The sequence below is a fragment of the Oncorhynchus tshawytscha genome, linkage group LG18, assembly GCF_018296145.1.
Source record: "Oncorhynchus tshawytscha isolate Ot180627B linkage group LG18, Otsh_v2.0, whole genome shotgun sequence".
In the NCBI taxonomy this organism is placed as follows: Eukaryota; Metazoa; Chordata; class Actinopteri; order Salmoniformes; family Salmonidae; genus Oncorhynchus; species Oncorhynchus tshawytscha.
The window spans coordinates 16,977,596-16,992,348 of NC_056446.1; the positions used below are offsets into that span (position 1 = coordinate 16,977,596).

General features: G+C 41.2%; 1 protein-coding gene across 1 annotated transcript; it reads left to right on the forward strand.

Moving 5' to 3' along the window:
- The first annotated feature begins 35 nt into the window (after positions 1 to 35).
- arv1 (ARV1 homolog, fatty acid homeostasis modulator) lies at positions 36 to 7,404 on the forward strand. The gene is made up of 5 exons (XM_024378019.2): positions 36 to 173; positions 534 to 653; positions 810 to 963; positions 1,180 to 1,401; positions 5,435 to 7,404. The coding sequence occupies exons 1-5, from the start codon at positions 81 to 83 to the stop codon at positions 5,560 to 5,562; spliced, it is 717 nt and encodes a 238-aa protein (XP_024233787.1). The 5' UTR covers positions 36 to 80; the 3' UTR covers positions 5,563 to 7,404.
- Positions 7,405 to 14,753: the final 7,349 nt, after the last annotated feature.

The following is a 14,753-nucleotide window of genomic DNA, read 5'->3' on the forward strand; positions in this document are numbered from 1 at the left end:
CAACTCCCAACCTATCACGCACAAATCCAGGAAGTCAGGATTTTCAAGCCGGTTTCTCCATCGTTTCAACCTAAAACAGAATGGCAAAGCGGTTTAGATGTGTCGAATGCAATAAGGACGCCCACGAGCTTCACAGAGATTACAGTAATGGGATCTTGAAGATAACCATATGTGTGAGTTGACTAGCTGGCTCATGTTGATTTATTGGTTAAGATATTAGCTAGCTAACTGGTGATGCTAGGCTTAGCTAGAAATTAAGCCAAAGGGACCTGTGACTGCCAGCTGTGTAACTTAGCTAGCTGGGTTTCTCTGCTGTTTCTATTCAAGTTATGATGCCTGATGATGGATTGCTAGCTGAAATGTATATAGACTTCGTGGTTGGGTCTCTACCCTTATAACAGAGTAAACAGTAAGCTAGCTATTTAGTTTAGCCATAAAAGTTGAAGACTTTTTTTTTTCTTTAAAAATGTTTTTTTTAAACCTTTATTTAACTAGGCAAGTCGGTGCTTGTGGTCTGTCTCTATTTATTTCAGGGATCCTGCCAAAAGCCGGTAGACAAGTACATTGAATATGATCCCGTCATTATTCTGATTGATGCCATTTTATGCAAAACTCAAGCATTCAGACACATTCTGTTCAACACTACATTGAACGTAAGTACAGTAAGACACTGAAACTATTCACTAGAGTCAGAGTACAGTGCACGCTTTAGACAATGTATGCAGCTTCATCTACATTGCATTGCATTTACTCTGCAGACAGAGGACTCAAGAAATTATGCCATGTCTTGTTGATGGTTTCTTCCACAGATTCACTGGAAGCTGTGTGTGTTTTGCCTACTGTGTGAGGCCTACCTGAGGTGGTCACAACTTCAGGGATCTGAGCAGAGCAATGACCCTGCAGACATCATTAGATACACCAAGGAATGGGATTTCTATGGCATGTTTGGGGTGGCAGCTCTTGGTGGGTATATAAAGCATGGAAAAAGGACAGTCACATTATTATTATTATTATTACTACAACTCATGCATTTCATTAGCAAACATGCATATTCAATGTTAATAGCAATGTTATAACAATGTTTCCAAGTGTAGTGGAAGTGACAAATCCTTCTTTATTTACACATTGATTCCATACAAATGACAGGTTTGTACTGATTTCATGTTCATTTGTCCACAGAATTGGGTGCGTTTTCTGTCGGAGTGCTGTCCTTCCTGTGGCTGGTTCAGTGGTTGCTTGGCTTTGACTTTGAACTGAGCTTACTGCTGAAAGCCCTCCTGCTGTCCAGCTATGGCAAAGTCCTGCTCATCCCTGCAGTCATATGGGAGCATGACTACTCCCCGCTCTGCTTCAGCCTCATCAAGCTGTTTGTGCTCACGTCCAACTCTCAAGCCATAAGAGGTACATTAAACAATTCCTCCATCAGTGTTGCAATGCTCCCATTAGTCACTCACATCTAGCTCCATCTCTGTTCTTGACAATTCAGCGAGGGCTTTGGAGGGGAAACTGATTGAAAAGTTCTAATTTCTCATTATTGATACTAGAATATAACCTATTTCAAAGTATGTGGACACCTGCTCGTTGAACATCTCATTCCAAAATCATGGGCATTAATATGGAGTTGGTCCCCCCTTTTGCTGCTATAACAGCCTCCTCTCTTCTGGGAATGCTTTCCACTAGATGTGTGAACATTGTCTGCGGGACTTTCTTCCATTCAGCCACAAGAGCATTAGCTAGGTTGGCCACTGATGTTGGGTGATTAGGCCTGGCTCGCAGTCGGCATTCCAATTCATCCCAAAGGTGTTCGATGGTGTTGAGGTCAGCACTCAGTCAAGTTCTTCCACACCGATCTCATCAAACCATTTCTCTATGGACCTCGCTTTGTACACGGGGGCATTATCATGCTGTAACAGGAAAGGGCCTTACCCAAACTGTTGTCACAAAGTTGGAAGCACAGAATCGTCTAGAATGTCATTATATGCTGTGGCGTTAAGATTTCCCTTCACTGGAACTAAAGGGCCTTAGCCCGAACCATGAAAAACAGCCGCAGACCATTATTTCACCTCCACTAAACTGTACAATTGGCACTATGCATTGGGACAGGTAGCATTCCCCTGGTGTCCGACAAACCCAGATTCATCCGTCGGACTGCCAGATGGTGAAGCGTGATTCATCCCTCCAGAGAACGCATTTCCACTGCTCCATTATCCAATGGCAGCGAGGTTTACACCACTACAGCCGACACTTGGCATTCTGCATGGTGATACCCCTAATTTGAAGGGGTGTCCACATACTTTTGTATATATAGTGTACATAAATCACCATAGATATCACATTTTCAATTAAAGGGTAAATGGACGGCTCACAGGGTATTGATTGGGAGGCTAGGAGCACTAGTGTGCACCAGCAGATGGCAGCTCTTACTCCTAGCTTGAGTCTATGTTAGAACATGAATTTAGTTGTTCTCTAGAGTTACTAAAATAGGCAGTTTATACATTGTTCCAAAACTGTCCAAAGCTAATCCATTAATTAACTGGCTTACTCTTGCATTATGCTTTTTTTGTTGTTAAACAATCAGCCGTGCAAGGAAAGCATTTGTCTCTGTGTGCCGCTGTGATTTGTCACATTTCACAGGATAAGGGCCTATTGGATTTTTGTATCTGTTTATTGCACTGATGGGTTATTCAGTTTCCTGACGATAATGATTAAATTGAACTATTTCTGCAATGGATTGGATAAGGTGATCTAATCATTAGACCCTATTTGTATGGGATTCGTTTTACTGGGGGGGGGGACGTTGGGTAATGTAACTGTGTACGATCACAAAACACCACGTATGTCATTTTAGTTCCGTCCAAATCTTCCGTGTCAGTAATTTTTGGATGGCAGGAGAGTAACAATTCCAGACAGAATAAACTACTGTTTTTTGGTAAACTCCAAAGTCCTCTGATAATATTAGTCCCTTGCGAATAGACATCCCTGTGTTTTGAGAGTAATGTCTGAGTTTGACAGGTGTTGCTCACAGTTTGAGCAAGAAAACAATAACTGATTTGATAAATTGAACAAAGTGCTGCACATAGTTTATATATTGAACGGCTTACATGTATCAACATTCACAGTGAATGCTTTTATGTACGATGCCTTCAGAAAGTATTCAGACCCCTTGACGTTTTCCACATTTTGTTAGGTTACAGCCTTTTCCTGAAATTGATTCAATTGTTTTTTCCCCTCATCAATCTACACACAATACCCCAATGATAAGCAAAAACAGGTTTTTAGACATTTTTGCTAATTTATAAAAAATAAACAAATATCACATTTAAATAACTATTCAGACTCTTTACTCAGTACTTTGTTGAAGCACCTTTGGCAACGATTACAGCTTTGACTTCTTGGGTATGACTCTACAAGCATGGCACACCTGTATTTGGGGAGTTTCTCTCATTCTTCTCTGCAGATTCTCTCAAGCTCTATCAGTTTGGATGGGGAGCATTGCGGCACATCTATTTTCAGGTCTCTCCAGAGATGTTCGATTGTGTTCAAGTCTGGGCTTTGGCTGGGCCATTCAAGGACATTCAGAGACTTGTCCCGAAGCCACTCCTGTGTTGTCTTGACTGTGTGCTTAGGGTTGTTGTCCTGTTGGAAGGTGAACCTTCGCCCCAGTCTGAGGTCCTGAGCGCCCCAGAGCTCTCTTCATAAAGGATCTCTCTGTCCTTTGCTCCGTTCATCTTTCCCTCGATCCTGACTAGTCTCCCAGTCCCTGCTGCAGAAAAACATTCCTGCAGCATGATGCTGCCACCCATGCTTCACCGTAGGGATGGTGCCAGGTTTCCTCCAGACGCGATGCTTGGTATTCAGGCCAAATAGTTCAATCTTGGTTTCATCAGACCAGAGTTCTTCCATCTCCACTGAGAAACTCTAGAGCTCTGTCAGAGTGACCATCAGGTTCTTGGTCACCTCCCTGACCAAGGCCCTTCTCCCCCGATTGCTCAGTTTGGCTGAGCGGCCAGCTCCAGAAAGAGTTTTGGTGGTTCCGAACTTCTTCCATTTAAGAATGATCTGTGCCTCGACACAATCCTGTCTGAGCTCTACGGACAATTCCTTCGACCTCATGGCTTGGTTTTTGCTCTGACAACTGTGGGACCTTTTTATTTAGACATGTGTCTGCCTTTCCAAGTCATGTCCAATCTATTGAATTTACCACAGGTGGACTCCAATCAAGTTGTAGAAACATCTCAAGGATGATCAATGGAAATAGGATGCACCTAAGCTCAATTTCGATTCTCATAGCTCCCGAGTGGCGCAGCGGTCTAAGGCACTGCATCTCAGTGCTACAGGAATCACTGCAGACCCTGGTTCGTGTACAGGCTGTATCACAACCGGCCGTGATTGGGAGTCCCATAGGGCGGCACACAGTTGTCCCAGCGTCGTTAGGGTTTGGCCGGCGTAGGCCGTCATTATAAATAAGAATTTGTTCTTAACTGGCTGCTATTGTTAAATAAATAAACAAAAATAAAATCATAGCAAAGGGTCTGAATACTTATGTACATAAGGTATTTCCGGTTTTTATTTGTAATAAATTTGCTAAAATGTCAATAAACCTGTTTTTGCTTTGTCATTATGGGGTATTGTGTGTAGATTGCTGAGGACTTTAAAAAAAAATGTAATCCATTTTAGATTTAAGACTGTAACAACAAAATGTGGAAAAGTCAACGGGTCTGAATACTTTCCGATGTTTTGGGCGTATGAATTGAATACTACCAAATGCATCAATTAAAAAATATTGTGCCTATTAAATGTAACCCTTGCTGTTAATAGATGGCAATGCAGCATACAACTGACCTAAACTTTTACTTTTTCATCCATAAAACGCATCTCAAGTGCATGTGCACTGTTTAGCTCATACCTGAAGCCTGGGGGACATTTAGGACATCTACTGCAGATCGCTAAAATATCCGAATGATTATGTTCACACTGCCTCAATTCAAATATTATGGCAACACTATACCAATGATGGCTGGTATGGTTTAGAAACTCGGGAACCAAGCTCAAGTTATCAGTGTAGCCCTGTTATGGCCTGGACCTATTGAAATATCTTCACACCTAGAAAAAAAACCTCCAAGTTTCCATCATAACTGTCAATATATTGAAAATAATTAAGAATTACAGGCTGCAGTTTTGAAAAAACGAATCCTGTCTGAATCGTCCTCTCGAATAACGGACATTCTGGGGTAATAATTACATAATCAACGTTCTCTAGTAATACAAGTCCCGTGCGAATAGGGCTTTAATCTCATTCGTATAAATGTTTTTCTATTCTACACCAAGTAGGAGTTTAACATGATTCCAAAGATGTTCAGAAGAAGTACTTTTCCTGCATATTGTCATGTTTGTGTCCTTGCAAGACTTGATCATTTTTTCTCTCTTTTTCCAGTCATTCTAAACTGCAGCAGAAGGCTCTCCCTGATGGCTGTGTGTGTGGGTCTGCTGTTAGAAACGTGCGTAGCCCAGGCGTTGCAGACGCTTCCATGGAGCATACAGGACATCCTGCCGTTCCAGTGACCTGTTTCAGGCCAGTCCTGAAAATCACACTGTTACAATGGCACCTATTACACCCTGGACCAGAGTGGTGAGGAGAGACTGGCAGTGCTGTGTGGAGTGTGCCTAGTGATATACAGTGATTTCCAAAAGTATTTGGACAGTGACAGTTCTTTTGGGTTTGAAATTATACAATGACTGATGTTAAAGGCCCAGTGCAGTGAAACATTATTTTTTTCCTGTTTTGTATCATATTGTACAACAGCTGATGAAACTGACACTGTAATAATGTAAACAATTTATTTCCTGATTTGCTAGTTTTCTCTTCCCTACTCAGACCACTCCCAGATTGTCCTAGCAGAATTCCTGCTTGAGAAATATTTGTTTGCTAAAAAAACTATTTTTGTGAATTTTGATGGAAAACTAATACAGTAAGGTACCTAATTGTTACCCAGAAATTATTTGATCTTATTATAAAAAATAGTTGCATTGGGCCTTTAAAGTTCAGACTGACGGCTTTAATTTGAGGCCATTTTCATATCAGTTGAACCGTTCAGAAATTACAGAACATTTTGTACATTGTCCCCCCATTTTAGGAAACCAAAAGTAATTGGACAAATTCACTTATCTGTATTAAGGTATTCAAAACTTTAGTAATTGTTCCCATATTCCTAGCATGATATGACTAGATCAAGCTTGTGACTCTACCAACTTGTTGGATACATGATATTTATGCCTCTATCCTTCTCACTCATCATTATTCACGATTCATTCAGGATTATCTGTAATCATGGTAGCATCCACATTAATGTAGAAGTGTTTAGAAACATATTCTATTCTTATTTACAATAAAAGAGACTCCAAAATGACAGAATACATTATTTACCCTTCATTTCTATTGAAGCACAACCAAAACAAACTGCAAATGCATCCAACAAGTTTGTATTCATTCACAAGCTTGATGTAGTTAGTCATTGAGTGCTAGGAATATTGTACCAAACTGCTGATACACATATAAGTGAATTTGTCCAAATACATTGGTTCCCTAAAAGGGAGGGACTATGTACAAAAAGTGATGTAATTTTGAAACGGTTCACCCAAAACATTTATAATAATCAAATAAAAAAGATGATAGTCTACATTAACTGCAATTGAACCTCATAGTCATTGTATCATTTCTAATCCAAAGTGCTGGAGTACAGAGCCAAAACAACAAAACATGTGTCACTGTCCAAACACTTCTAGGCAAATACTGACACTATGGACCTGACAACAACCTCTCTGTTGGGATTGGAGTTACTGAGGCCACGGGACATTCCTGAGGCTATTTGTCAAAATATCCACCACTATAGAAAGCGAGGTAGCACATAGTGAATGTATTCTTAATTCCATGCAATGCCAAAAACCACAAACTGTGTATAAGCAAAACCTACTTTGATATGGAACAGGTGTGTGTGTGTGTGTGTGTGTGTGTGTGTTACAGAAAGAATTTGCAATGATGGGCTTTACAGTAATCACATTTATTGTCTTAAATTGTTTTGAATTTAAGATGTAAAAAAAAGAGCAATACTCTCTTGGTGATCAAGCCTGTATGATTAAGACTAGGAACTGTGGAATGATAAGCATTTGACACACATGCTCACAGAGGCTGGCTTTATGTGCTATGGCCCCTTGAGACCATCTAATCGGTTATGTAGTGCATAGCCAGCTATCAGTCTGCATATTTCCTGACCAAAGCCAGCTGCTTTGTTGGTATTTCTTAACTGTATAAAGCACATAAATCTGTCCACTGGGAATGCTGTTGTTGTATGCAGACAGAGCCTAAAGTCAGTGTGAATAAAAGTATATTTTTGATAACTCACCGATTTTTTTTGTTTTCCAGCAGGTCTCATTTGTTGCTTCTCTCTTCCTTTTTTTACAGCGATAAAAAAGTATAAGAAAATACATGTTTCTCATTCCTGCCATAACTCGGGTTCAAATGTAATGCCAAGATGCATGGTGTGCTCACAAGTTGTAACAGGACTTTACATTGTTGAGTGAACTTTGCCTTGGAATGTTTTGTTTGGTGTCTTTACCCGGATACCTCAACTGGATCTGAGCATCTTGTCAGTCTGAATGGTCCAGGATGACAAACAGTCATTGTTTTTAGACCGCACGCCTTGCAAGCAAATGTGGAATGAGAAGAGAGAAGATTTAAAAGGTGTATCCTGAATAAATACTGAGTATCGGTATCTTATCCAATCAAGAAGGCATGTCAAGTAGAAGCTAACAACCTGTAGCCTGCATTGCTAGAACAGAGACTCATCCCCACATGTTCTCAGGGCACATACTGTTAAAACCAATAAACAGAGATCTCCTAAAGCCTTGCGTGCTGACCCAGCCCAGTGCTTTCAAACAGTGGGAACGTGTTATGAAAGGCCTCAGGTGGTCGCGGGTAATTGTAGATCCATGCTTTGAAAGATTCCACTGCATGTGAAATTGACCGATGTGCCTTAAGGACATGTCAAAACTGGTTTTAAACCCCTGTAATAATCCTTCCAAATAAAATACACATACCTAGCTCAGTGTTCCAGCAAGCTGGTGGGTGAGATTAGCAAGCTTGTAGTGAGTGTTGTACTAGCATTATTCAACCTGAGGGGTATACTACAAAGCAGCATCGAGTTAGCCAGCTATCTTGCCTAAATATTCTGATATATATACAGTGTATTCAGAAAATATTCAGACCCCTTGACTTTTTCCACATTTTGTTATGTTACAGCCTTATTCTAAAAAAAATTTTTTTTTTATCCTCATAAATGTACACACAAAACCCCATAATGACAAAGAGAAATCTGGTTTTTAGACATTTTGCGAATATACTCTATTTTGCGAATGAGTCATTAAAACTCATTTTTCAACCACTCCACTAGTTTCTTGTTAACAAACTATTGTTTTGTCAAATCTGTTAGGACATCTACGTTGTGCATGACACAAGTCATTTTTTCAACAATTGTTTTACAGTCAGATTATTTCACTTATAATTCACTCTATCACAATTCCAGTGGTTCAGAAGTTTACAGACACTACTATGCCTTTAACAGCTTGGAAAATCTCAGAAAATGATGTCATGGCTTTAGAAGATTCTGCTAGGCTAATTGCCATCATTTGAGTCAATTGGAGGTGTACCTTTGGGTGTATTTCAAGGCCTACCTTCAAACTCAGTGCCTCTTTGCTTGGCATCATGGGAAATTCAAAAGAAATCAGCCAAGACCTCAGAAAATAAATTGTAGACCTCAACGAGTCTGGTTCATCCTTGGGAGCAATTTCCAAACGCCTGAAGGTACCACGTTCATCTGTACAAACAATAGTACGTAAGTTTAAACACTATGGGTCAACACAGCCGTCATACCGCTCAGGAAGGAGACGTGTTCTGTCTCCTAGAGATGAACCTACCTTGGTGCGAGAAGTGCAAATCAATCCCAGAACAACAGCAAAGGACCTTGTGAAGATGCTGGAGGAAACCGATACAAAAGTATCTATATCCACAGTAAAACGAGTCCAACATCAACATAACCTGAAATGCCGCTCTGCAAGGAAGAAGCCACTGCTCCAAACCGCCATAAAAATACCAGACTACAGTTTGGAACTGCAAATGGGGACAAAGATTGTACTTTTTGGAGAATTGTCCTCTGGTCTGATGAAACAAATATAGAACTGTTTGGCCATAATGGCCATTGTTATGTTTGGAGGAAAAGGGGGGATGCTTGCAAGCTGAAGAACACCATCCCAACCGTGAAGCACGGGGGTGGCAGAATCATGTTGTGGGGTTGCTTTGCTGCAGGAGGGACTGGTGCACTTCACAAAATAGATGGCATCATGAGGATGAGACAATTAGGTGTATATATTGAAGCAACATCTCAAGACATCAGTCAGGAAGTTAAAGCGTGGTCGCAAATGGGTCTTCCAAATGGACAACGACCCCAAGCATACTTCCAAAGTTGTGGCAAAATGGCTTAAGGACAACAAAGTCAAGGTATTGGAGTGGCCATCACAAAGCCCTGACCTCAATCCTATAAAAAATGTGTGGGCAGAACTGAAAAAGCGTGTGCGAGCAAGGAGGCCTACAAACCTGAGTCAGTTACACCAGCTCTGTCAGGGGGAATGGGCCAAAATTCACCCAACTTATTGTGGGAAGCTTGTGGAAGGCTACCCTAAACGTTTGACCCAAGTTAAAAAAGGCAATGCTACCAAATACTAATTGAGTGTAAGTAAACTAATGACCCACTGTGATGAAATAAATAAATAAAAGCTGAAATAAATAATTATTTCTACTATTATTCGGACATTTCACATTCTTAAAATAAAGTGGTGATCCTAACTGACCTAAGACAGGGAATTTTTATTAGGATTAAATATCAGGAATTGTGAAAAACTGAGTTTAAATGTATTTGGCTAAGGTGTATGTAAGCTTCCGACTTCAACTGTAAGTATTCAGGCCCTTTGCTATGAGACTCGAAACTGAGCTCAGGTGAATCCTGTTTCCATTGGATGTCTTTGAAATGTGTCTACAACTTCATTGGAGTCCACTTGTGGTACATTCAATTGATTGGAGATGATTTGGAAAGGCATACATCTGTCTATATATGGTTCCACAATTGACAGTGCATGTCAGAGCAAAAACCAAGCCATGAGGTCGAAGGAATTGTTTGTTGAGCTCCAAGACAATATTCTGTCGATGCACATATCTGGGGAAGGGTACCAAAAAATATCTGCAGCATTGAAGGTCCCCAAGAACACAATCACCCCATCATTCTTAAATGGATGGAGTGTGGAACCACCAAGACTCTTTCTGGAGCTGGTTGCCCGGCCAAACTGAGCAAACGGGGGAGAAGGGTGGTCAGGGAGGTGACCAAGAACCCGTTGGTACTCTGATAGCTCTATAGTTCCTCTGGAGATGGGTGAATCTTCCAGAAGGACAACCATTTATGCAGCACTCCACCAATCAGGCCTTTATGGTAGATTGGCAAGATGGAAGCCATTCCTCAGTAAAAGGCACGTAACAGCCCTCTTGGAGTTTGCCAAAAGGCTCCTAAAGACTCTCAGACCATGAGAAATAAGATTCTCTGAATCTTGACCTGAATGCCAAGCATCACGTGTGGAGGAAACCTGGCACCATCCCTACAGTGAAGCTTGGTGGTGGCAGCTTGGTGGTGGCATATACAGTATACAGTAGCAGTCAAAAGTTTTGACACACCTATTGTAGAATAATAATTGTGAAGACATAAAAACTATGAAATTACACATATGGAATCATGTAGTAACCAAAAAAAGTGTTAAACAAATTCTTCAAAGTAGCCTCACTTTGCCTTGATGACAGCTTTGCACACTCTTGGTATTCTCTCAACCAGCTTAATCTGAAATGCTTTTCCTACAGTCTTGAAGGAGATCCCACATATACTGAGCACTTGTTGGCTGCTTTTCATTCACTCTGCAGTTCAACTCATCCCAAACCATCTTAATTGGTTTGAGGTCAGGTGATTGTGGAGGCCAGGTCATCTGATGTAGCATTCCATCACTCTCCTTCTTAGACAAATAGCCCTTACACAGCCTGAAGGTGTGTTGGGACATTGTCCTGTTGAAAAACAAATGATAGTCCCAATAAGCGCAAACCAGATGGGATGGCGTATCGCTTCAGAATGCTGTGGTAGCCATGCTGGTTAAGTGTGCCTTGAATTATAAATAAGTCACTGACAATTTCACTTGCAAAGCACCCCCACACCATCTCACTTCCTCCTCCATGCTTCATGGTGGGAACCACGCATGCGGAGATGATCTGTTCACCTACTTTGCGTCTCACAAAGACACGGCAGTTGGAACCAACAGACTCAAATTTGGAATCATCGGACCAAAGGACAGATTTCCACTGGTCTAATGTCCATTGCTTGTGTTTCTTGGCCCAAGCAAGTCTCTTCTTCTTATTGGTGTCCTTTAGTAGTGGTGTCTTTGAAGCAATTCGACCATGAAGGCCTGATTCATGCAGCCTCCTCTGAACAGTTCATGTTGAGGTGTGTCTGTTGCTTGAGCTCTGTGAAGCATTTATTTGGGATGCAATCTGAGGTGCAGATAACTCTAATGAACTTATCCTTTGCAGCAGAGGTAACTCTGGGTCTTCCTTTCCTGTGGCAGTCCTCATGAGAGCCAGTTTCATCATAGTGCTTGATGGTTTTTGCATCTGCACTTGAAGAAACTTTCAAAGTTCTTCAAATTTTCCGGATTGATTGACCTTCATGTCTTAATGTAATAATGGACTGTTGTTTCTCTTTGTCTACTTGAACTGTTCTTGCCATAATATGGACTTGGTCTTTTACCAAATAGGGCTATCTTCTGTATATCAACCTTTACCTTGTCACAACACAACTGATTGCCTCAAACACATTAAGAAGGAAAGAAATTCCACAAAAGGGTGGCTACTTTGAAGAATCTCTAATATATATTTAGATTTGTTCAACACTTTTTTGGTTACTACATGATACCGTATGTGTTATTCCATCGTTTTGATGTCTTCACTGTTATTCTACAATGTATAAAAAATAGTAAAATAAAGAAAAACCCTTGAATGAGTAGGTGTGTCCAAACTTTTGACTGGTACTGTATATTTTTTTAAGATAAGATTAAAATGGGTATGGTCTAATTGATTTTAAAAAAAACAACATGTACACTATATATACAAAAGTATGTGGACACCCTTTCAAATTAGTAGATTTTGCTATTTCAGTCACACCCGTTCCTGACAGGTGTATAACATCTACCATACAGCCATGTAATCTCCATAGACAATCTTCAGACTTTGGCTGGAGAATGGCCTTACTGATGATCTCAGTGACTTTCAACGTGGCACCATCATAGGATGACACCTTTCCAACAAGTCAGTTCGTCTAATTTTGGCCCTGCTAGAGCTGCCCTGTTCAACTGTAAGTGCTGTTATTGTGAAGTGAAAACATCTAGGAGCAACAACGGCTCAGCTTTGAAGTGGTAGGCCACACAAGCTCACAGAACGGGACCGCCGAGGGCTGAAGTGCGTAACGAGTAAAAATTGTCTGTCCTTGGTTGCAACACTCACTACTGAGTTCCAAACTGCCTCTGGATGCAACGTCAGCACAAGAACTGGTCGTCGAGAGCTTCATGGAATGGGTTTCCATGGCCGAGCAGCCGCACGCACACAAGCCTAAGATCACCATGAGCAAAGCCAAAGGCTGGAGTGGTGTAAAGCTCGCCGCCATTGGACTCTGGAGCAGTGGAAAAGCGTTCTCCGGAGTGATGAATCACGCTTCACAATATGGCAGTCCGACGGACGAATCTGGATTTGGTGGATGCCAGGGGAACTCTACCTGCCCCAATGCATAGTGCCAATTGTAAAGTTTGGTGGAGGAGGAATAATGGTCTGGGGCTGTTTTTCATGGTTCGGGCTAGGCTCCTTAGTTCCAGTGAAGGGAAATCTTAATGCTACAGCATACAATGACATTCTAGATGATTCTGTGCTTCTAACTTTGTGGAAACAGTTTGGAGAACACACTTTCCTGTTTCAGCATGACAATGCCCCCATGCTCAAAGCCTGGTCCATACAAACATGGTTTGTCAAGATCGGTGTGAAAGAAATTGACTGGCACAGAGTCCTGACCTCAACCCCATCAAACACCTTTGGGATGAATTGGAACGCCGACTGCGAGCCAGGCCTAACTGCCCAACATCAGTGCCCGACCTCACTAACGCTCTTGTGGCGGAATGGAAGCAATTCCCGCAGCAATGTTTCAACAGCTAATGGAAAGCGTGGAGTGTAGGCTGTTATAGCAGCAAAAGGGGGACCAACTCCATATTAATGCCAATTGGAATGAGATATTCAACAAGCAGCTGTCCACATACTTAGCAGCTGTCCACATACGTTTGGTTATATAGTGTATCTAAGTTTAGCTTTGTTAATGAATCAGAAAATCAATAGTAATTTCTGGTTGCTTGTCAACATTAGCTAGCATATTGATCCTGCTTTTCAGTATAACCCTTTGGTGAAGTGATTGATCATGAGTCTGGATAATCAGATTAGTATAACAAGAATCCCATCAGAGGCATTACAATTTTGAGACCAGTGTATAAATGTGCCCTTAAAGGGAAATAGCATTTGATTCATAGGGACAAAAGATGTCATGAAGAATAGATAATGTGTGATTTATAATTCTCTATGTCAACAAGTGCTCAGTGTAAGCTCATGATCATAATTCCAGCCAGGTCCAGGGCTCAGAGAGTAAAGGTCAGACAGGATCACTGAAGCAGAGCTGACTGTTCTGTGCCATAGCCAAGCTGTGAGCTCTAGACAAGTTAACCAAGGACGGTAGGTAGCCGAGTGGGCGGCAGGTAGCCTAGCGATTAAGAGTGTTGGGCCAGTAACCGAAATGTCGCTGGTTTGAATGCCTGAGCTGACTCAGTGAAAACTCTGCCGATGTGCCCTTGAGCAAGGCCCTTAACCCTAATTGCTATGCTTAATCAACTTGGTCTCATAGACTAGACATAACATAGTAAATCTAAATCCGGGACACTCAAATTAGTATGATATGGTAACATAAAAAAGAGGTTACTAAAGGCAGAAACAAAAGGAGGACGTCTCGTGGTAATGGCTTAAGCGGAATTAGTGGAATGGTATCAAATATATCAAACACATAGCTTCCATGTGTTTGATGCCACTCCATTCTTAACTCTATTGCAGCCCAATGCTAGAAATGTGAAATAAGCAATAGGTTGTGTTCTCCATTATTGTGATTCTACGCAAAACACAGCCCTTATTTGAAGCGTTTGTAAAATCCCCTATGGGAAAAATGAATGATGTATACTACTTCATCTGAAAACTCCTAAACTGTACTAGTTACATGGTTTATACTTCAAAGTGTTTAATGGCGTTAGTAAAACCACGGGAATTTAATTGTGTTTTTTCCCATTTATTGATTAAGCTTTGAGGTGAGTAGTGTGTTTGTGGTCTGAGTGTTGGCACAGCCCGGTTGCACATAGCCCAGTGCTTGTGTGGCAGAGTCACGCATACTGTACCTTGGATTTGCTTTCAATCAAGATTATGTTAAGCCACCACAATCTCCTAAACAAATGCTCAGCCCAGCACAGCACAGCACAGCTCAGCACAGCACAGAGGCGTGTTCAGTACAGGCTGCATTCCAAAAGGTCACTTCTCATCTGAA